The 24,244-nt window shown below is 36.1% G+C and overlaps 1 protein-coding gene across 1 annotated transcript in view; it reads left to right on the top strand.

Annotated features, from left to right (window-relative positions):
- The window catches only part of LOC124538889 (actin-interacting protein 1), a 31,335-nt gene extending 9,155 nt beyond the window's left edge, over positions 1-22,180 (top strand). Inside the window, exons 3-13 of the mRNA XM_047116140.1 lie at positions 1,326-1,473; positions 3,133-3,313; positions 3,835-3,954; positions 8,390-8,554; positions 12,477-12,678; positions 13,193-13,318; positions 14,093-14,199; positions 14,661-14,763; positions 20,432-20,604; positions 21,092-21,242; positions 22,010-22,180. Coding sequence (XP_046972096.1) covers positions 1,326-1,473; positions 3,133-3,313; positions 3,835-3,954; positions 8,390-8,554; positions 12,477-12,678; positions 13,193-13,318; positions 14,093-14,199; positions 14,661-14,763; positions 20,432-20,604; positions 21,092-21,242; positions 22,010-22,116 — 1,583 coding nt within the window. The 3' untranslated portion in view covers positions 22,117-22,180. The remainder of the gene's footprint in view (positions 1-1,325; positions 1,474-3,132; positions 3,314-3,834; positions 3,955-8,389; positions 8,555-12,476; positions 12,679-13,192; positions 13,319-14,092; positions 14,200-14,660; positions 14,764-20,431; positions 20,605-21,091; positions 21,243-22,009) is intronic.
- The last annotated feature ends 2,064 nt before the right edge of the window (positions 22,181-24,244 follow it).

Genomic DNA, 24,244 nt, shown 5'->3' with positions numbered 1-24,244 from the left:
ACGTCGTTTTGTCGTCAACTGTTAAATTATATTCCAAAATTTAACGCATTGTCCTAAGAATCGGTGATTTTCTTTCTATATCTTTACGTATATCTATCTATATACATATAAAATAAAGTCTATTGACCGTCTCTATACGCGATAAACCCAAAAACTACCAAAAGGATTTTAATATGTTTTTCACTAATGGACGATTTATGAGAAAGATATAATTTGAACACGTTTTAAATTTAACAAAAAAAAATATTGTAGCCTAATTTACTTCTTATCATATCAGTTATCTGATAGGGAAATCCCGTCTAAATCGATCTAGCCGTTCCAGACATTATTCGCAACAAACAGACACACACGAAGACCGACAAAATTGTAAAAAATGTTATTTTGGTATATGTACCGTGTACATATACAAACAGACACTCCAATTTAATTATATGTAGATAATTATTGCTCAATATTTATGGGAAAATTCGCCAAGTTTTGTATAATTTTGGTGTAGATAACTCGTTTCATTATACATTTATTTATATGTATACGTGTGTATATAAGGATATTGACATCGCGTTGACTCATATACAGTTTCAAATGGTAATGCACCGTATCTCTATTGCGTTAAGGCTCTTTATGCAAATACAGAAGCAATAATGCAGATTGTGTTAACTAACCAGGAGGTGCTACGTCGATCAACAACATACAAATTAGTATATACTTTTTTTATATAAACAGACATAGATGATACCCATCGTTTTGTATTCGAACTATCACTGCGGAAGTGTATTTGTTTTTTTTTTATTGTTAAACATATGCATGTGTGTGTATGTGTGTATGTGTTATTCAGAGAAAAAGAGTAACTGCTGGTTTTGTATTTGGTTCTTCTCAATACATACTGAATCTATTTATTTATAACTAGTTTTCACCCGCGGCTTCGGTCACGTTTTAGGATATTGGTTGTCATGTGTCAGGCAGAAAAGTAGCCTATATACCCTTTCTTAGAGTTCAAGTTTGCGCCGTACCAAATTCCATCAAATTCGGTTCAGCGGTTTGGTCGTGAAAGAGCGACACACAGACAGACAGAGTTACTTTCACATTTATAATATAAATATATACATTTAACAAAAATCTGTATAATGACGATACAGAAGTTATTATAAGAGTACAATTGTATCATTTTTAAAGATTTAATTTATAAAATAATAATTAAAAAATTAAAAGGTTGTTGACCTTATCAGATTGCAGGATATTTAAATAAAAATTAAACCCGTTTATGATACAAGCAAGCACGTTATAAAAGGTAACAGTTTTTTGAAGGTCGGTAATATTTGTTACAGATGTATCGGGCAAAGTTCGCATCTGGGACACCGTGAACAAGGAGCACATCTTGAAAAACGAGTTCCAACCAATCGGCGGGCCGATCAAGGATATCGCTTGGAGCGCTGACAGCCAGCGGATGGTGGTCGTCGGGGAAGGGAGGGAGAGGTGAGATCTGAACAAATCCTCTAGACATGGTCAAAACGACGCAACTTTTAAGTTTTAAACAATAAAAACAACAGGAGTTTATTAATTTGACGTGTATTTATGAGATACTAGTTGTTACTCGCGACGCTCACGTTCGAGGTTGGTTGTCACGTGTTAGGCAAAAAAGTAGGCTATGGCGTTCTTTGGTAGTGAAAGACAGACAGACTGAGTTACATTCACAATTATAATATTAGTATACAGGAATAAGTTAGGGCCATGAAATTTGTTGAATAGGATCGTTTTATTAATTAGACATCCACCTAAGGAAGGTATTTATGGAAATTCTTCCCTTTAGGGAGTGAAATAGGAGTTGAAAGTTTGTGTGAAAGTCCGTCATTTTTAAGGTGGAAATACAAACTTTATTTTTTAAATACTGATTAAATTTTAGTAGATGCGTATTTAAGCGTTTCTGGATATTCTACCATAAGGGGTGAAATGCAAACCAATCGCATATACAAAGAGGTCCTACGTTAATATAATATTCTGGTTACTCAGTAAATATATTAAACACGGGTATAGTTTATTAATAAAGAATTATATGATAAAAATATATTTTATACCAACTCACTGAACTGAACTCAGTTGAGTAGATTTAATTGACAGTATAAGTATAAAAAAATATTATTTACATGACAAATGTGACTTTCTGACGGAAATGAAAGGTTTAGAATAAAATATTTAAGCTCACAGTCATTACTTTCATTGCAATAAAAGAAAACATGAGAACGTCTTCTTCCTCTTGCGTTTGCCATTTGTGGATCTCTATCCTATCCTTTATTGTTGGAGGGATATTGTATTTTGTAACCGGGGTATTACTGAAAATTTATGCAAAATGGTTGATTCGTGTCTGCGCCGTAAAAGGTTACATATCGAGTTCCTTTACTCTTCTTTTCTAAATAAGTAGCAGATACGATACACTCCAAATAATATTTTCATGAACTTATAGTTTGAACTTATGTTTAGTTTTATAACTCTAAATTCAGTTCGATAAGATATAAATATTTTTATTTTAACATAATAAGTTCATTGGGCACAATTCCAAGTTGTACAATCAATCACACTTAATTTTTAAGTTAACCCCGTTGAACCCCTGATTCTGACCATCGATCGCTCTCTTCTGTTTCTCTTCTCTTCTTTTTATTCCTCCTGTCACCTCGCAATGTGTCCGGTCATCCAATTGGCCAGCCGTACAAAGTCGCCTTTCTTAACCAGTCAAACACGATGCAACAGTGCTACCATCTCTAAATCAACTACAACAACAACAGCCTGTAAATTCCCACTCCTGGGCTAAAAGCCTCCTCTCCCTTTGAGGAGAAGGTTTGGAACATATTCCAACACACTGTTCCAATGCGGGTTTGTGGAATACACATGTGGCAGAATTTCTATGAAATTTGTCACATGCAGGTTTCCTCACGATGTTTTCCTTCACCGCTGAGCACGAGATGAATTATAAAGACAAATTAAGCACATGAATCAGCGGTGCTGCCTGGGTTTGAACCCGCAATCATCGGTTAAGATGCACGCCTTCTAACCACTGGGCCGGCTCCTATCTCGATCTCTAAATCAGAATAACATAAATAAAAATCATCATCATTATTAATAACAGTTTTCGTTTTACAGATTCGGTCATGTGTTCATGGCAGAAACTGGTACATCCGTAGGAGAAATTAGCGGTCAATCGAAGCCAATCAATTCGGTCGATTTCCGTCCGGCGAGACCGTTCCGGATCGTCACTGCTTCCGAGGACAATACCATCGCAGTGTTCGAGGGTCCACCGTTCAAATTCAAGTGCACGAAACAGGTGAATATGAGAACAATCTTGGTGGTCTTTGTGCCTTCCAGTCATCAGATAATCAAAATATACTTCATTCAAGTAGGTTTTTACAATCACATTTAAGTCGTCATTTAATAAAATAACTATATTAATTGAAGCTAACACTTTGTGGTATGCAGATTCTACCGAAAAGAACCGGCAACTTAGTAGTTACTTTTTTTCAACATTTAAAAATACAAAGTCATTTAAATATGTATGTGATACATCCTGACTGGAAGTCAACAAGTATTAACTCCACGTATTTTTCTCATCTATATATAATAGTATACCCTCTTTACCAATGTATATTTTACAAATTATTTAAATTTATGATAACGGCAAAGTTAAAAATGTCTGTGGAATTTTATCATTCTATCGGAGTCGGAAATTCGGCGTTATACCATATTAAGAAGCAGTTATAATTGTAATGGTTAGTCAGTTAGTTGGTTTCCAAAAATGATCTTGGTTGAATTGTCGAAATGTATCTCATTTGTCGTAATATGTTTCAGGAGCACACTCGTTTCGCCCAGGCCGTTCGCTACAGTCCGGATGGCAGTCTGTTCGCCTCGGCCGGTTTCGACGGCAAGATATTCCTTTTCGATGGAGCTACGTCAGAGCTTAAGGGAGAAGTGAGTTTTTATAATAAATATATGTTAATCAGCGTTCTTATGTATTGAAAACGCGCAAGTGGCATATATTATATCATATGTGTCGGTATATGTATTGTATGGTCGTTTCTGTGTGCAAATGGTGAGCAAAAGTGGGCAGAAGTTTGCGCATGTACACTTTCGGTTAAATGACAGTAGCCCAACGCTCAAAAGAGTCCAAATAGCAGGTAAAATGAAAAGTGAACCGTATAATAATTTATTATACATTTAAAAAACACTCTGTGCAAATAAAAAATAAAGTCTGTATGTTAAACATTCGTTAGATTTTGATGAAACTTTTGTGGGTCGTTCTCCGTAAGCCAGTGATGATGATGATGGAGCAAAAATTAAGAATATTGTAAAATTAATTAACAGAACAGAACAAGCCAACCTCACCTGCCCGTGGTCATTCTGCCAACTAGCAAACGAGGCTCTGGCGACCGAATGATGGCGGTATAACCTTCAAAATAAACGTAGCTAAATACCACAGGCCGATGACGGGCAGCAGCGTCACCGGTGCGAGTAGCTACGTTCTGCGATCGCCAACACGCCTGCCCAGCGTGGCGATTATGGGCAATATCCTCTATATGCAGCACTCACACAAGCCACGGCCCCCAGTTCCCGGCAGCCCCGCTATTCCTCGTCATGGTGGCGATGATGGTAACGGCGGGACGGGGGGTGCTAAGAATCACCGGGCTACGGGAGGCCACCACAACCGACTGACCCTTGCGACGTACAACGGACGCACGCTACGGCTTGACTCGCATCTGGCGCAACTTGAGGTAGAACTTGGGAAAATTAGGTGGCACATATTAGGGTTATGTGAAGTCCGGAGAGAGGGAGAGGACACCGTAACCCTCGATTCGGGCCACCTAATGTACTTCCGAGAGGGAGACCAACAATCCCAAGGTGGCGTTGGGTTTCTGGTAAATAAGTCCCTAGCTGACAACGTTGTGGAAATCTCCAGTGTGTCGAACAGGGTTGCGTACCTCGTAATAAAGCTCACCGAGAGGTACAGCCTCAAGGTAGTGCAAGCGTACGCACCGACCTCGACACACTCGGACGATGAAGTGGAAGAATTGTTCGATGATATATCGAGGGCCCTCCACTTCACCACGAAAACCCACTACAACGTTGTCATGGGGGACTTTAACGCTAAAGTGGGAGTACAGAGTTACAGGAAATCGGTAGTAGGACCCCATGGATTTGGAAGTAGGAATCATAGGGGGCAAATGCTTGTCAACTTCCTCGAACGGGAGGGGCTCTTCTTGATGAACTCCTTCTTCAAGAAACAGCCCCAAAGGAAGTGGACGTGGCAAAGCCCCGACACTATGACCAAAAATGAGATAGACTTCATCATGACAGACAAGAGGCACATATTCAGAGACGTCTCTGTGATCAACAGGTTCAATACCGGTAGTGATCACCGACTTGTCCGAGGCTCTCTGAATATCGATTTTAGGGCCGAGCGCGTCCGTCTGATGAAGTCCACGCTCCGACCAAAGCTGCTCCAACCCATTGCGGGATCTGAAACGTTCCAGTCAAACCTGGAGAACCGATTCACTGCCGTGAAAACCACAACAGACGTAAACCAGACCCTAGAAAATGTAGTTCGAATTCTCAGGGAAGAAGGTACAAGATTTTGTGGCATGCAGCGTAAGGGCAGGAAGTCCAAACTTTCAGAAGAGACCTTAGGGCTAATGAAGAAACGACGTGAAAGCCCACCTGTCACTTCGTCAGAGAAGCGGCAACTAAACCGAGAGATCAGCAAGCGCGTACGACACGACCTCCGGTGCTCCAATACTCTTACGATTGAAAGAGCAATCGAGCAGAATCGGGGGTCTAAGGTGTTCGTACAATCTCTTGGAAGGAGCCACCTGACGAAGTTGACCGCATCAAGTGGAGAAGTCGTTTCTTCCAAGACGGCAGTTCTTTCGGAAGTAGAGGACTTCTACGGCCAATTATACGCATCGCATGCACCTCGACCTGATCCCGAAAATGAGGATTCTAGAGCTACATTAACACGCCATTTCTCAGAAGACCTGCCTGAAGTCAGTATTGGCGAAATCGAGATTGCTCTTAAACAGCTTAAAAATGGAAAAGCCCCTGGAGAGGACGGTATTACTATAGAGTTATTAAAAGCAGGAGGTAATCCGGTACTCAAGGAACTCCAAAAGCTTTTTAACTCTGTCTTCTTCGAAGGGAGAACTCCGGAGGCGTGGAGTAGGAGTGTGGTCGTCCTGTTCTTCAAAAAGGGAGACAAAACCCTGCTGAAGAACTATCGTCCCATATCCCTACTGAGTCACGTCTACAAGCTGTTTTCAAGAGTGATCACGAACCGTCTTGCGCGAAGATTCGACGAATTCCAACCCCCAGAACAGGCCGGGTTTCGGACCGGATACGCCACCATAGACCACATCCACACAGTGCGGCAGATTATACAGAAGTCCCAAGAGTATAATCGGCCCCTGTGTCTTGCATTCGTGGACTATGAGAAGGCCTTTGACTCGGTTGAAATCTGGGCTGTTCTGGAGTCCCTACAGCGTTGCCAAGTTGATTGGCGATATATCCAAGTGATGAGATGTCTCTACGAAGCCGCCACCATGTCCGTCCGAGTACAGAATCAGCAAACAAATCCCATACCATTGCATCGAGGAGTGAGACAAGGGGACGTTATTTCCCCCAAATTGTTCACTAATGCAATGGAGGATATGTTCAAGACGCTGAACTGGAAAGGACGTGGCATCAACATCAATGGCGAATACATCTCTCACTTGAGATTTGCGGACGACATCGTCATCGTAGCAGAAACGCTGCAGGACCTACAACAAATGCTGAACGATCTAGCTGAGTCTTCTATGCGTATCGGCCTACGGATGAACTTGGATAAAACCAAGGTCATGTTCAATGAACATGTTCTACCGGAACCGATTGCGATACACGGTACCGTCCTCGAAGTTGTTCAAAAATATGTCTACCTTGGGCAGACTCTGCGATTTGGTAGAAACAACCTTGAGGACGAGGTGAATAGAAGAATTCAGCTAGGTTGGGCAGCGTTTGGAAAATTACGTCGAATCTTTACATCGTCGATCCCACAGTGCCTTAAGACGAAAGTCTTCAACCAGTGCGTCCTACCCGTCATGACATACGGAGCCGAAACGTGGACACTCACGGCAAGGCTGGTCCACCAGTTTAAAGTCGCTCAGCGTGCTATGGAAAGGGCTATGCTCGGCGTTTCTCTGCGGGATCGCATCAGAAATGAGGCGATCCGCCAGAGAACCAAAGTCATCGACATAGCCCACCGGATTAGTAAGCTGAAGTGGCAGTGGGCTGGCCATATTTGCCGCAGAACCCATAACCGTTGGGTGAAACGTGTTCTAGAGTGGAGACCGCGTCTCGGCAAACGTAGTGTAGGACGTCCTCGGGCACGGTGGAGTGACGACTTACGCAAGACGGCTGGCAGGAGCTGGATGCGAGTAGCCCAAGAACGATCTCAGTGGCGTGCAATTGGAGAGGCCTATGTCCAGCAGTGGACGGAAATGGGCTGATGGATTGGATTGATTGGAATTAACAGATAGACTTAGCTAAAGTTACTTTTGCAATAGGCTATTTGACAATGCGAAAAATAAATTGAGAATTATTGTAATCAATGTATATTGAGAGTTTAAAAATAGCTATTTACTAACGAAAGTTGAAAATAATACTTGATTTATTCAAAAATCAATAAATAAAAATGCATTTTTTTTAAACGTTTGTCACGTGACACAAAACGCTCCTGATTGGCCGGGTTTATGATGAAGTCACTTTCTTGTTAACCTTGTTTTTCTACTATATGTACCACAGATTAAAATACAGGAAACTGACGTCACCTACCCAATGCAGCGCCTTATTGTCCAAGTAGCTTTTTTTGCGCGCTATTTAAATATGGAATTTTTAATATGATATTTTTTCGGCAAATATGTACTAGAAATAAAAAACACATCTTTTACTGGGTTCTTTAACTTCTACTTAAATAATATAAAATGGATTTTAAAAACCAGTCAAATAGCCTATTGTAGACCCAGCTTCAGATAAACAGGAACATCAAATAATTAACAATATTCAATATGGTTTACAATATTTATTTTTACAGTTTTCTTTACAATCATCCATTATCTTCCGTATTTAAAGGCAGATTAACAATTCCCATGTCAAATGTAATAATATTCTATTTCTACTTTTATTTATAAAAATGTCAAACCAAAAAGTATTCATTACATTCATATAATTCTGTGACTGAATATAGCTCAACAGCTAGAAGTTATATAACATTTAATGATTATTTATAAATATTATATTTAAAATACTTTATAGGCTTACACTATTATTATGTGTATGTGTATGTATTATATTTAGATGATTTAATTCGATATCACAGATCGGTTCTCCGGCACACAAAGGCGGTGTGTACGGTATCGCTTGGTCGCCGGACGGCAAGCAGCTTCTGTCCTGTTCCGGTGACAAGACCTGTGCGATCTGGGACGTCGAGACCATGCAGAGATCTGTCACCTTCAACATGGGAACTGCTGTCGAGAACCAGCAGGTAAAATGCCTTTTGCACAATAGTATTTTTTTTCAACCGACTTCAAAAAGGAGGAGGTTATCAATTCGTCTGTATTTTTTTTTTTTTTTTTTTTTTTTTTTTTTTTTTTTTATGTTTGTTACCTCATAACTTTTTACTGGGTGGACCGATTTTGATAATTTTTTTTTTGTTTGAAAGGTAGTGCTTCCCGTGGGGTCCCATTTTTTTTAAATTTTTTTCCGATGATGGTATCCGTATGAAAACGACATAAGTCTTAAATTTGCATTATGTTTATGCGCGACAAATAGGTGAATAACTCAAAATCACGTTAACCAATTTCGATGATTCTTTTTTTATTATAAAGGATATACTTTAAGGGTAGTTTGGTGAAAGTTTGGTAAGGTTCTGAGCACAGGATCCATGACAAATTAAGGGAACGGGAGGGAACGGAACAATTCTGAGGAGCACGTTATCAATACTCGGTCAAATCTTTTATTTATGGGTTACTTGGATATTTGAATCACCTTCCGGAACGTGGTTATGTTCATGTAATTGTCATAATCGAATATTATAATCAACTAGCGACCCGCCCCGACTTCTCACGGGTGCAATACTGATACTAAATGTACTAAAGAATTTGTTTATTTACGACATCACATTGCAAACTTCTAAAATTGTCAGTGTTTCTTTACTATATTGTTCATTTATTATATACACAAACCTTCCCCTTGAATTACACTATCTATTAAAAAAAAACGCATCAAAATCCGTTGCGTAGTTTTAAAGATATAGGGACAGAGAAAGCGACTTTGTTTTATACTATGTATTGACGGAACTCCTAAACGGCTTACAGTTAGGGTGCGATTTGGGGCAGAATTTCTTACTGTCTTTAATCAAATTTTGTGTATATGATGTGATGTCATATGATGTACGACATAGCATACGAATAGCTCTTTTGCAAAGTTATTTTACTGAGGTCGATTACAGCTCATTGAAGGGTGGTACCTTGTAGTTTATGCCGCATTTTCGAAAGTCTGTTTTTGCTTTATTCGAAAGTTTCTTTTGAAATTGTTCCTGAAGTAGTTTCTGATTCATATAAACGGCACGCTTAATATATCCATATTAAGAAAAAAATGTTAGTCTACATCAGCCTCACTTAAAATCAAAAAATAAATAAAATTTTAACAAAAAGAAAAACCGACTTCAAACAAAACAGTATTTTAAAACAAATTAAAATGCACTAAAAAGTAATAAAAATAATTGCATATTTAAGATATTTTTGAGAGTCCTCCTAGGTAAAATGAAATGAAAAATATTAGACTACTTAAAAGTCGATTTACGATTATATAATGTAGTTATAATTATTGCTATACTTGGAGTCGGTGTCAGCCAACCCTATACTATACCTATCAAAAAACAATACGAGAATACTTTAAGAAATGTTTCTTACAAATTACCTTTTATACGATATTATACTGGGTCAATCAAGAGGCTCGTATCGCTTCTTTCTTTTGATTGTTGAAGCGTGTGCCTGTGGCTGACACCGGCTCCAAATATAACAATAACTATAACTACGTTATATAATCGTAAATCGACTTTTAAGTAGTCTAATATTTTTCATTTCATTTTACCTAGGAGGACTCTCAAAAATATCTTAAATATGCAATTATTTTTATTACTTTTTAGTGCATTTTAATTTGTTTTAAAATACTGTTTTGTTTGAAGTCGGTTTTTCTTTTTGTTAAAATTTTATTTATTTATTTTTTTTTTTTATTTATTTATGGTCCACAAAACAGATTATAACTAAATACACATTTAATATATAAGTAAACATTATAGCAAGCTAAGTTATAACCCAACAACTATGTGAACACAGATTGTAGACGAAATATTTCACTTATAAAAATCAAATAACATCAGCTCTTGAGAATACATTGTATACATTACAAAAAACAATAAATGAAAAGAAAAAATTATACAGAAAAATATGAACAACTTATGACAATGAAAAATAAAATGAAATTATGAAATGGTGAAATGTATATATGTAGTATTAGTGGAGAGGAAATATCATATCATGTTATATATATTAAATTCATTTTGTTAAAATTTTAAATTACTTTAATTGGACAAATGTTCATTTATAAGAAAATTTACAAATAAATATAATAATAATCTAGCAACCATATTTGCTAGATATAAGATCTATGATACAGTTAAACCATGAACTGTAAATGTATAAATCAATAAATATTAAATACATAAATTATAAATCAATAAAAAAATGACATTATGAATACACATAAAATTCAAGTACCTATATGATCTAATTACACATATACAATTAGTATGAATGCATATAATATGTCCTTAATCATATCGAGAAATAGAAAAAAATGAAGATATAAAGGCCTGTCTTGTAAAAACTTAAATAGCGGCTTCGCACGGTTGCAAAATCAAAATAAACTTTATTCAAGTGGGCTTTTACAAGCACTTTTGAATCGTCATTTAACAATTAAGTGAAGCTACCACCGGTTCGGAAAGTAGATTCTACCGAGAAGAACCGGCAAGAAAATCAGTAGTTACTCTTTTTCAAAATCTAAAAAATACAAAGTCATGTTAGTTAATACAATTATTAAAATTAACATATCCTGCGTGGAAGTCAACAGGTATTAATTTCACGTTTTTTTATCATCTACAAAATCTTGTATGGAGTAATACGCCTTTTTTAACAATGTATTTTTTATAAACGATTTGAATTTACGAAGAGGCAAAGTTAAAAATGTCTGCGGAATTTTATTATAAAAACGGATACCTTGCCCCAAGAAAGAAATGCAATCCTGATACTAAATATACTGTAGAATGTCTTACAATGTTCACAGTTTTTCAATCATTTTCTACTATATTGTGCATGTATTATACATATAAACCATCCTCTTGTATCAATCTATTTAAAAAAATCTGCATCAAATTCCGTTCTATTATTTCAAAGATCGACAAATGACGACCTCCATGGTCGAGTGGTGTGTACACCGGTTTTCATGGGTACGCCACTCCGAGGTCCCGGGTTCGATTCCCGGTCGAGTCGATGTAGATTACCATTAGTTTTCTATGTTGTCTTGGGTCTGGGTGTTTGTGGTACCTTCGTTACTTCTGATTTTCCAAAACATAAGTGCTTTAGCTACTTACATTGGGATCAGAGTAATGTATGTGATGTTGTCTCATATATTTATTTATAAAAAAAAAAAAAAAAACATCAAATTTAAGTACCTATATGATCTAAATACACATACACAATAAGTATGAATACATATAATATGTCTTTAATCATATCGAGAAATAGAAAAAAAATGCAGATATAAAGTCATGTTTTGTAAAAACTTAAATAGCGGCTTCGCACGGTTGCAATGCTGATACCAAATATACTGTAGGATGTCTTACAATGTTCACAGTTTTTCAATCATTCTCTAGTACATTCTGCTTGTATTATACATATAAACCCTCCTTTTGTATCAATCTATCTATTTAAAAATATGCATCAAAATCTGTTCTATTATTTCAAAGATCGACAAATGACGACCTCCATGGTCGAGTGGTCTGTACACCGGTTTTCATTGGTACGCCACTCCGGGGTCCCGGGTTCGATTCCCGGTCGAGTGTTTGTGGTACCTTCGTTACTTCTGATTTTCCAAAACACAAGTGCTTTAGCTACTTACATTGGGATCAGAGTAATGTATGTGATGTTGTCTCATATTTATTATTTATTATATATATATATATATATATATTTTTTTTTTTTTTAATTATCCAAGTAGGCTTTTATAAGCCCTTTGAATCGTCATTTTACAATTAAGTGAAGATATTAAAGATCTAAGCATACATAGACGCAGACAGCGATTAATAACTTTATTTTATACTATGTAATGATTTTATCTGTTTCCAGGTGTCATGTCTCTGGCAAGGCAAGCACCTCCTCTCCGTGTCTCTGTCTGGAGACATCAACTACTTGGATATTGACAACCCCGACACGCCGCTGCGCGTGCTGACGGGGCACAACAAGCCAATCACGTGCCTCGAATTGCACGACAGGGGCCTGTTTACCGCCAGTCACGATGGTTCCGTCACGCTGTGGGACGTCGAGACCGGTGAATATCTTGTGTTTACTTTATTTGGTATTTGTTTAATTAAGAATATACATGAGATTGAAATTAAAAAAAGAAAATTTGTAATTTAAGTAATGTCAAAATAAAATTGTTGATAAATAATAGTTCTTAATCTTCAAATGGATTGGCGATGTTTGTAATTATTCCAACATGGCAAAAATGTAATACATACTTACATAAATGTTAATTCCCAGGTTTAGTAGGCGTGCGAGCAAGGAATGGTTTAATATTTGTCACTCGTTGTCAATATCATTCGTATAAATAAATGTCATATATATGTATATAATGACGAATTCCGTGGTCGAGTAGTGTGTACACTGGTTTTCATAAGCACGTCGCTCCGAAGTCCCGGGTTCGATTGCCGACCGAGTCGATGTAGGGAAATTTCATAAGTTTTCTATATTGTCGTTCAAGTGCTTCAGCTACATACATTGGGATCAGAGTACTGTATGTGTTGTGCAATGTTTATTCATGTAACGTGCGTGTGTGCGTGCAGGCGCGGCGCGGCGCGTGTCGGGGCGCGGGCACGGCAACCAGCTGTACGGCATGCGCGCGGCGCGCGGCGCGCTGCTGTCGTGCGGCATCGACGACACGCTGCGACGCGCCGCCGCCGACAACCCCGGTACGCGACGATACGTTCCCTTTACTTTTTATATTTACAATACAACCCTCGAGAATTAGATGAAATTTTTATGTCAAAATTTTAAAAAAGTCTACCCAGTCTTGAATGCAATAGGCTATTTGACTGGTTTTTAAAAACCATTTTATATTATTTAGTAGAGGTTAAGGAACCCAGTAAAAGTTGATTTTTTTTATTTCTAGTACATATTTGCCGAAAAATATCTTATTATAAAATCCATATTTAAATAACGCGCGAAAACGCTACTTGGACAATATGGCGCTGCAAAGGGGTCGGTGACGTCACTTTGCTGTATTTTAATCTGTGGTACATATAGTAGAAAAGCAAGGTTTACAAGAAAGTGACTTCATCATAAGCCCGGCCAATCAGGAGCGTTTTGCGTCACGTGACAAACGTTTGAAAAAATGCATTTTTATTTATTGATTTCTGAATAAATTAAGTATTATTTTCAACTTTCGTTAGTAAATAACCAATTTTAAACTCATAATATACAGTGATTACAATGATCCACAATTTATTTTTCGCATTGTCAAATAGCCTATTGAGTAAGATTTATGTTATCTACTTTACATTAAAAAAAAAAATATTAAAAACATGCTCAGATTGATAGTTGGTTATATGAAAAAAGTAGATAAAGTAAGTATTTCATGAGCTTAAGAAAGAACAGTCAATAATCTAGGCATTTGGTTCAAGTTATACTACTCAAAAACTCAATTTTAAAGTATATGATATAAAATATTTTGGTTTGCGTTTCAGATGATGTCCCGACCTACACAGATGACGCCATTCCGCTCGGCTCTCAGCCTCGTGGACTGGACCATCTCGCTGACGAAGACTTAACCATAGTCGCTACTGTTAAAGAGGTATACATAAAGTAATAATAAAAATTGAAAAAAATTATTATAATATATATATATATATATATATATGAGACAACATCACAAATATTACTCTGATCCCAATGTAAGTAATTAAAGCACTTGTGTTATGGAAAATCAGAAGTAACGAAGGTACCACAGACACCCAGTCCCGAAACAACATAGAAAACTGTTGATAATCTACATTGACTCGAAGGGGAATCGAACCCGGGACCACGGAGGTCGTCAAATATTTACACAATTTTATCCAGACAATTTTTAGTATTTACAGAGTAAATAGCTGTAATTACTCCTACTTTTCTATAAACATATTTAATGTTTTTTTTTTAATTTATGTATTTTGTTTTCTAAATAACTTTATAAAATATTTAAATTTCTAGGATCTTTTAAAAAATCGATAAGCTATGTGTTTATAATGTTTCATTAAATTAACGTATTATTTCCAGCTGGCGGTCATAGTGGGTGGTTCGAAGAAGTCCAGTCTCCCCATCGACTACGAGCCGAGCTGCGTCACCATCGACCCCAAAAACAAGCACGTCGCTGTTGGTGGTCAGTAATATAATCACAATAATATTATTATGAGCCGAGATGGCCCAGTGGTTAGAACGTCTTAATCGATGATTTCGGGTTCAAACCTAAGCAAGCATCAATATATATTTATGTGCTTAATTTGTCTTTATAATTCATCTCGTGCTCATCGGTGAAGGAAAACATTATGGAAACCTGCATGTGACAAATTTCATAGAAATTGTGCCACATGTGTATTCCATCAACCCGTATTGGAACAGCATGGTGAAATATTCCAAACCCGCTCCTTAATGGGAGAGGAGGCCTTTAGTCCAGCAGTGGGAAATTTACAGGCTGTTACTTTATATTATTGATATATATCTTTAAAAGCGAAAGTAACTATATCTATTTTTATGTTGTCCTACCACATCTAAACCACTGAATCGATTTTGATGGATTTTCATATAAAGCAAGCATGAACTACAAGAAAGGGCATAGCTAGTTACCTTATAAAGCTGTATATAGCACGCTAATCTAAAATATAGATAAGCAAAGCTTAGTTTTAAATATCCCATACAATTGGCTGCTAGTTACACGTTATTACGCAGATGTATATATATGTATATGTACATAATATATAATTTATTTGGTGTTTGAAGGAAAGGGGTTGATACAAAATTGATAAAAGTAAAAATTACAGATATAAAATACTAAATATCTATTAGTCATTAAAATAATAAAAATAACATAAATTTGAAAGCCAGATATAGCCAATCATGTATAAAGAAGTTATTGATTATGCAATGTGAATGTTTATATAGAAAATGTTTGTTGCGCATATTTTTAACCGCTAACAATTATTTAATGGAGATTCTGTTTATTTAATTATGTTTGCTATTAATGTTTGCCTAAAAAAGACAAATGGACAATGGAGAGCCGAGATGGCCGCGTGGTTAGAACGCGTGCATCTTAACCGATGATTGCGGGTTCGAACCCAGGCAAGCACCGCTGTTTCATGTGCTTAATTTGTCTTTATAATTCATCTCGTGCTCGGCGGTGAAGGAAAACATCGTGAGGAAACCTGCATGTGACAAATTTCATAGAATTTTGCCACATGTGTATTCCAGTGTTGGAACAGCGTGGTGGAATATGTTCCAAACCTTCTTCTCAAAGGGAGAGGAGGCCTTTAGCCCAGCAGTGGGTATTTACAGGCTGTTGTTGTTGTTGTTGTTGTTAAAAAGGACAAATAAATATACTAATTAATTTAGTAATCTCGTTAATAAATATAAATCACTGTCAAATTGTTGTCTAAAGCGGTTGTGTAGCTAGTCTCAATTCTCAAACTTAAATCTACCCACAATGGCAAGCAAATGCGATAATTGCAACAAAGCAATTACGAAGACTTCTCCTGGTATAGAATGTAACAAGTGTGAACGGCTAGTACATATCAACGCGAAATGTACCGGGCTAACGAACAAGCAGGTTGCGGTTCTGAAAGCAGCATCATCTGGACTGGGATGGACTTGCCTAGAATGCATTCGAGAATCACCGAAGCGCAACTCCTCCATTGTGATTCCAGAAGAAGATGACGAAGAAGACGATGTACACAATAATCCTGATGCGAAAACCCTAATCCATAATATATCAAAGCACGTTGAAAAAACAATCAAAAAGGAGATGAAAGAGATAAGTGAATCCCTACAATTTCATAGTGCGAAGCTCGATGAAGTAATGGGAAGTATAGAAATATTTCGACAAACAATTAAAAACCTAGAGAAAAAAAATATTGAGCTTACAAATAAAAATAACAACTTAGAAACTAGAGTAGGTGCGCTCGAACAACAAATTCAAGCCATGGAACAAGAAAAGCTTTCAAAAAAGATTGAAGTTTCCAACGTACCTTACAAAAATAATGAGAATGTTGAAGTCATAGTTGAAAACCTAGCTCGAAATCTAAACGTTCCCAAAAGTGGCATTAAGCATACCTATAGACTAAGAGGAAGAGGTGATCGTGAAGGAAACCTGCTAGTGGAGCTAAAAGAAGAAGCTGCTCAAACAGAGTGGTTAGCAGCTGCACGATCGACATCGGTGACTGTTGCAGACGTTCACCCCCAGGAACCTAGCAATAACGGAAGAGTATACGTAAGAGAATGCATGACTCGCTTAAATAAACAAATAATGTGGCTAGCAAAACAAGAACTTAAAATAAAACAGAACTATAAATATGTGTGGTTCAAAAAAGATTACGTAAAAGCTCGCAAAGATGACCAAGGAAAGATATTCTATCTAAGAAATCTACAAGATGTACATTCACTGGCCAACAAAAAACAGTGAAATTTATAAATACACATATATATATATTCTCTTATTAAAATGGCCATTCAATGTAATGATCTTGTTGAATACTTAAACTGTATAAATATTAATTGTTTTATAGAAAGAATACCTCAAAAGCAGGTTAATTTATTATGTATGCATGTGAATATTCGATCTTTAATTAAAAATTTTGATAGTTTAGAAGAAATAATATTAAATTCAAAGGAATGTATAGATGTCATTATCTTAACGGAGGTTAATATTCATGAATCAGATAGCTGTGTATTTAATTTAAGTAATTATCAAATGACAAGTCGTCTGCGAAAAACCCGTAGGGGAGGTGGTATTATCCTTTACATACATAACAAACATAAATTTTTAACGAAACCAATAAACACTGTACATTTTGAAAGCATATTGTGCACAATCACTACTCAGTCGGGTTATTCGGCAGACATTTGTGCCGTGTACCGTCCGCCTAAGAACAGTAAACATTTTTTTATCTCTGAACTTGATAATATGTTGCTCCTACATAGCCCCAACACGGAGTTGTTTGTGGTAGGGGACATCAATATTGACTTAAATTGTGATAATCCTGTAAAACATAAATATAATAACACACTTTATGGCAAGGGTCTTGTGCGAGGGATAACTAGCGATACGCGGATTGAAGTAACAGCTGGTAGGTTAACTAAATCCTGCATTGACCACATTTATGCGAGATCTCATACACAGGACCTATACACAGCAGCGATTGGCACGACACTAGCGGACCACCGCGCGATCGTTTTCGCCTGCGTCGGACCATGTATACAGGACGTTCCTAGAATCAGGAAGTGTATTAATAAAATCAAACTAATAAAATTATTGAATGATGTACGATGGGAAAATACTAACGAAATGAGCTGTCCCTGCGAAATTTACAGTTTCTTGTATGATAGTTTTACCGAGTGTTATGCAAAATGCACATTTGAGACAAAAACAATACTAAAACCAAAACGTACTAATAATGAATGGGTAAATAAAAAAATCTTAGAGGTTTGTCGCTATAGAGACAGGTTATACAATAAATGGATTAAAGACAGCGGCAATATGGTCCTAAAACAAGAATACAATAAGGCAAGAAACCATGCTAACACAGTAATTCAACGGCGTAAAAACCAATGGTTAAAATCGGAAATTTCTAGGAATGCAAATAACCTAAGAGTACTTTGGCAAAAATTAAATAGACTTACAGGAAGAATTAAAAAGTCAATCGATGACGTTATACTGAAAAGTTTTAGTAGCTTGAGGAATATTCCGTTTCGTATAGCACAATCATTTGCAGAAAACTTTGACGTAAGTGTTAAGAAATCGATTCTTGAATGCAACGTACCATTGCTAGAAAAAGGTTCATATAGTGATGACGTTGATGTGTCAATGCGATATAGACCTGCAAATGGAGCTGAAGTAGAAAAAATTATCAAAAATTTGAATAGCAATAAAGCGCCTGGCATAGATTCCATAAGAGCTATAGACTTAAAAAAAATATGTTCTAGGGTTAAAGATACCATAGCAAATTTTATTAATGCGTGTGTCAAAAAAGGGAAGTATCCAAAAATTCTAAAAACTGGCATTGTTAGACCGATCCATAAAAAGGGTAGCCTCACTGACTATAATAACTATAGACCCATAACCATATTACCTACAATTGACAAAATAGCTGAAAAATATATATGTACACAGATATATGACTTTTATGCTAAGAATGACATATTAACGGATAAGCAGTACGGATTCCAGCCTCACAAAAGTACTACTCAGCTGTTGTCGGCTTTTACTAATAGCATTTATAAGCACCTGGATGAAAAAAGACACGTGTTAGCCATCTTCATCGACTATAGCAGGGCCTTTGACATTCTATCTCATGGTAAGCTTATAGAGAGTCTTGATGACAACGGTATTAGAGGACCATTGTTGGGTTGGTGCAGGGACTATCTTACAGATAGAAAATATACGGTTAAAATAGGGGAAGCCTTGAGCACCTACATTGACACTTCAGTAGGCACGGCACAAGGATCTGTGATAGGACCGTTGCATTATATTACGTATGTCAATAGTCTCGTAAATGTCATCAAGCAATGCGAAATATATCAATATGCAGACGACACTTGTTTGATCGCAGCCGGGAAAAACATCAATGACGCTGTACGTATATTGCAGGAAGAATTCGACATTCTAATGAGATGGTCTCATGATAAGGGGCTTGTTATTAATGCGTGCAAGACTAAATTAATGTATATTAGTACTAGCCAAAATAGGAGCAATGTTATACCTAGAATAATAGTACATAACCACGAATGCCTACACAAAAGATACAGACCGACAATAATGGACCCATGTACTTGTAATGAACTAGAGCTGGTAAAAACGCAGACCTATTTAGGACTTGTAATAGACAATCAATTTAATTGGAAACATCACATCGAAGTCACATGTGACAAACTTCGAGGTCTGTTATCGAGGTTTGCTATGGTTAAACGTAAAATCTCATATAGAATTCTTATTTACTTATATCGCTCATTGGTGGAGTCTGTCATCTCATATGGACTGTCTAGCTTTGGAAGAACATACAAATCACACTTAGATAAAATTTACTCACTTCAGTTGCGTATACTAAAAACTATAGTACCAGACAATATTAAAAGAAAACACAAAGATACAAACTATCATACCCTTTTTAATCACTGTAAAATCATGCCTATACAAAAAAAAGTGCAATATACGTTACTAAAAGAAGAATTTTTTAATGAAAACCTTAAAAAAATTGCAACCTATAACTATACTGGGACTCGTGGATCTTTAAAAACGAAACTAGAAATACCTAAATATAATAACTTATACGGAAAACGAACACTAGAATATATGGTTCCAGAATTAATAAATAAATTACCTATAACATTAACAAGAGAACTTAATAAAGAAAATATCAAAAGTAAACTTAAAAATCACATATTAAATTTTAATTAATTAATTAAAAATTACTTATATTCATTTTGTAAAACTTTCAATCATAAAGTAAATTTGGATTGTTTGTAACAGCCTGTACATACCAGGCGGGACGACCGGATCGTATTGTTTTCATCTTGCGTCATAATGATTGGATGATGAGAGTGTTTGTCGCTTCTAATTTATCTATTTTGTATAATTTTCTTTGCCTACCCTATTTTTGTTCTCTTTCTTGTTTTTTTTTTTTTTTATTGATATTTCTTTATATAAATAAAATATGGTGACTGTGGTACACGGTAGAGTTTATAAAACTTATGCTGTACTATAATAATTTGCTGCTATTTTGTATCATGCTAAACGAATAAATAAATTAAAAAAAAAAAAAAAAAAATTATTTTCAATTCAGGTGGAGACAGCAAGGTCCACATATACACTCTCCAAGGCACGACCCTCTCGCCTCTCACGGAGTTGGTGCACCTCGGCCCGGTGACTGACGCCCGCTACAGCCCGGACTCGAGCCACCTAGTCGCCTGCGATGCTAATAGGAAGCTGATATTGTATACGACTGATGAGTACAAGGTTAGTTGAATTATTTGTTTAATCCTTAAGTCCCAAGTCTCTTTCAAATTTTAGTTTTTAACTAGCGATCCGTCCCATCTTCACACGGCAATGCTGATACTCAATATACTATAGAATGAGTTTTTTACGACATCACCTCAGAAACCTTTAAAATTATTAGTATTCCTCTTCTTTATTGTACATGTATTACTCTTGAATCAATCTATTAAAAAAAGCGCATTAAATTCTACTGTATAATTATAAAGATCTAAGCATACATAGGGATAGACAGCGGTGAGCATTTTTGTTTTATACTATTTAATGATTGTTTAGAATTAAGTTCTTTTACGCTGCATACTGTAGAGTGAACTGACAGAAATCTCTTTCTCCATCTTTGTCTCTTTTTATCGTATAATGTCATGTATTATAATATTATTTATTATAACGCAATTGGGATGTATCTGTTCTATGATGTGAGATAAAATAAGTAATGTGTTTTGGGTTCCAGCTGGCGCACAACCGCGAGTGGGGCTTCCACAGCGCGCGCGTCAACTGCGTGTCGTGGAGCCCCGACGGCACGCGCGTGGCGTCCGGCTCGCTCGACACCGGCGTCATCGTGTGGTCGCGCCTCGCGCCCAACAAGCACACGCACATCAAGAGTACGTGCCGCCCCACACACACACACACACTGCACGCTCCCTACACGCTCCCTACACGCTCACTGCACACTCACTGCTCACCCACTATATACTCCCTACACACTCACTGCACATTTCCTACACATTCTCTACACACTCAATACAGACTCAATATACACTTAATACACACTCAGTATACACTTACTACACACCCACTATATACTCCCTACACACTCACTGCACACTAAGTACACACTCACTACACGCTCAGTATACACTCAATACACTCTCAGTATACACTCACTACATACTCCCTACGCACTCACCGCTCACTCACTGCACATTCCCTACACATTCTCTACACACTCAGTAAACACTCAATATACACTCACTACACACTCAGTATACACTCAATACACACTCACTGCACACTCAGTATACACTCAATACACACTCAGTATACACTCAATACACACTCAGTATACACTCAATACACACTCACTGCACACTCAATATACACTCAATACACACTCACTACTACACACCCACTACATACTCCCTACACACTCACTGCACATTTCCTACACATTATCTACACACTCAATATACACTCACTACACACTCTCTGACACTCACTGCATACTCCCTATTCGCTCACTGCACACTCCCTACACACTCACTACGACGCGTTAGCTAAGATTTGAATGAACAATATCAACATTTATTGCGAAACATCATACTAAGATTCATTTCAAAAGATAATTAATGAACTTCTACGTATATTCCAGATGCACACCCGCAGAGCCAGATCACGGGTCTGACGTGGCTCGACAACACCACGCTGGCCACGGTCGGCCAGGACGCCAACACGCGCATATGGGACGTCCCTGCATAAACGCTTATAACTACGGATACATTTTTACTATACAATGTATTATTGGTAATGTCAGCTGGAATTACGAAAGCATCATAGAATACGTGTTACAATATTTTATAATATTTATTTAAACTGCGATTTGCTTTGTTAAATAATCGTTTCACAATATTTTTATGTACAGTCGGGGTAAGGAAAGGTTTGTCATCTTAAGATCTATTTTCGTGTGCTCAGTATGAGCGATAATCTGCTTCACCGATCGAGAATATATGACACTGACAGACATATTTTGACAATTCAGTTGAAGATATCATATCTCATTTAAATTTGTAATGACTAGACGTAGTCCAAAGATGTTACACTATTTTGAATCAAGTTATCATACTGAGTATGTTTAATTTTATATGCAGTTTAGTGCTTTACTTTCAAAAGGTACTAAGAGTGTATGACTTGATAAAGGAATTAATTTGAAACTGACAGTGGTTTTCTTACTCTGACTGTAACATAAAACTTCAAATGTCAAACTGAAGTCTAAATAATTTTGGAACACGCTGTATAAATTGTTTTTAAAAACGCATATAGAAGTCAGTATTTATTGAGAACAGAGCATGAAAGAGTAATGCTAGAAATAACAAGTAATATATATATTGTATAGTAAATACATCCTAAAAACTAACTCGTGATTACATAGTCTATACTATATACTAACCTATTTATTTACGAAACTAATTAGCTGGTTTGTGACTAAAGTTACTAATCAGGTTTGGATAAATGCATTTTTTTATATTTATTTTTTGAATGCTCAGAGATTAAACGATCTCATAACTGAACCATTTCATTAGACATTGTACATTTTTTAAATATCTTTTGATTCTGAAACCGTCATTATGAATTTATGTTTACTACAAACATATTACTAAATTGATGATTTAATTCATACAAAGCTTTTTTGTATAATTAGCGAGGTTCACTTTGCCTCAAACGCATCACAGGCTGTGATTGATGGTGTTATTAATTGTTTATACCCCATGTCAAAGAATTCATGTTTTAATTCTTTAAAGTTTATTTGAATTTTGTACAATTTGTAATGAAATGGATAATGAGTCCTGATCGTCGTATTATTAAATGAAATTATTGATTATACCAGTGAAACCTTTATTACTATTACGGCGTGTGTGCGTTTTTTTTTAATTTCGTATCTTAAGCTACGAATTTATAATGTTTTCAAAATCAGAATCAAGTAAGCTTATAAAAAAAATTGATGCAATAGTGTGTGTTACATGACAATTCAAGTGGAATTGTCATGTAACACTATTGCATCAAATTTGAATTTAGCACCAATAGATTCTACCGAGAAGGGAGATTTTTTGTAAATGTGTATACAAAATCTTTTGTGTAATTTTACTAAATTATGCAAAATCTTTTGAGTAATTTTAATAAAATATGAAATCATTTATATATATACAGACACGATTGTATCCATATTTTTTTTATAAGAAATACTACAATGACGTTCAGGACTTAATTTTTTTTTAACTAAAACATATTCAATGGTTTATCGTTTAATTACGTATTTATATTCACCTAAAACATATTTTGAAAAATGTCGTTCGAACAAGCTATCTTCGATTGTGAAATTTATTAAAACTGACTTGTCTTTAATACAATTTCCGCAAGTCTTTCAAATGGCTTACATTATAATTTCGATTTAAAAATAATTATAACTATACCCATTTGAAAAAAGTATATAACAATATTATTTGTTTTGCTGACGCTATGTATAAATTTCAAAATGACATGTCCGCTGTTTAAATAGTTTATATTTGACTGTATTTAATTAAACGATAAATCATGATCGAATAAAGATTCTTAGATAGTGTAAAATGCATTTACGATTGTCCTTTTATAAGTTTTTACTTAGTAAGAACGAAATCTAAACATTTCGAGCAGTATTTTTATACTACCTAATTTTCTGATAGATTTTCTCGTTTTTTACGTGGTTTCTACTAAAACTAAGCATATAAGTGATAAATAAATTGTGTACACTTGTATTTGCAGTTTTATTTTTTTCCAGTGGAATATAGTGTCACTTATTTAGTACTAGCGACCCGCCTTAGTTTTGCTCGGGTGCAAAGCTGATACTATATGT

The sequence above is a fragment of the Vanessa cardui genome, chromosome 21 (assembly GCF_905220365.1).
Source record: "Vanessa cardui chromosome 21, ilVanCard2.1, whole genome shotgun sequence".
Taxonomy (NCBI): Eukaryota; Metazoa; Arthropoda; class Insecta; order Lepidoptera; family Nymphalidae; genus Vanessa; species Vanessa cardui.
This window is presented reverse-complemented; position numbering and strand designations above follow the sequence as displayed.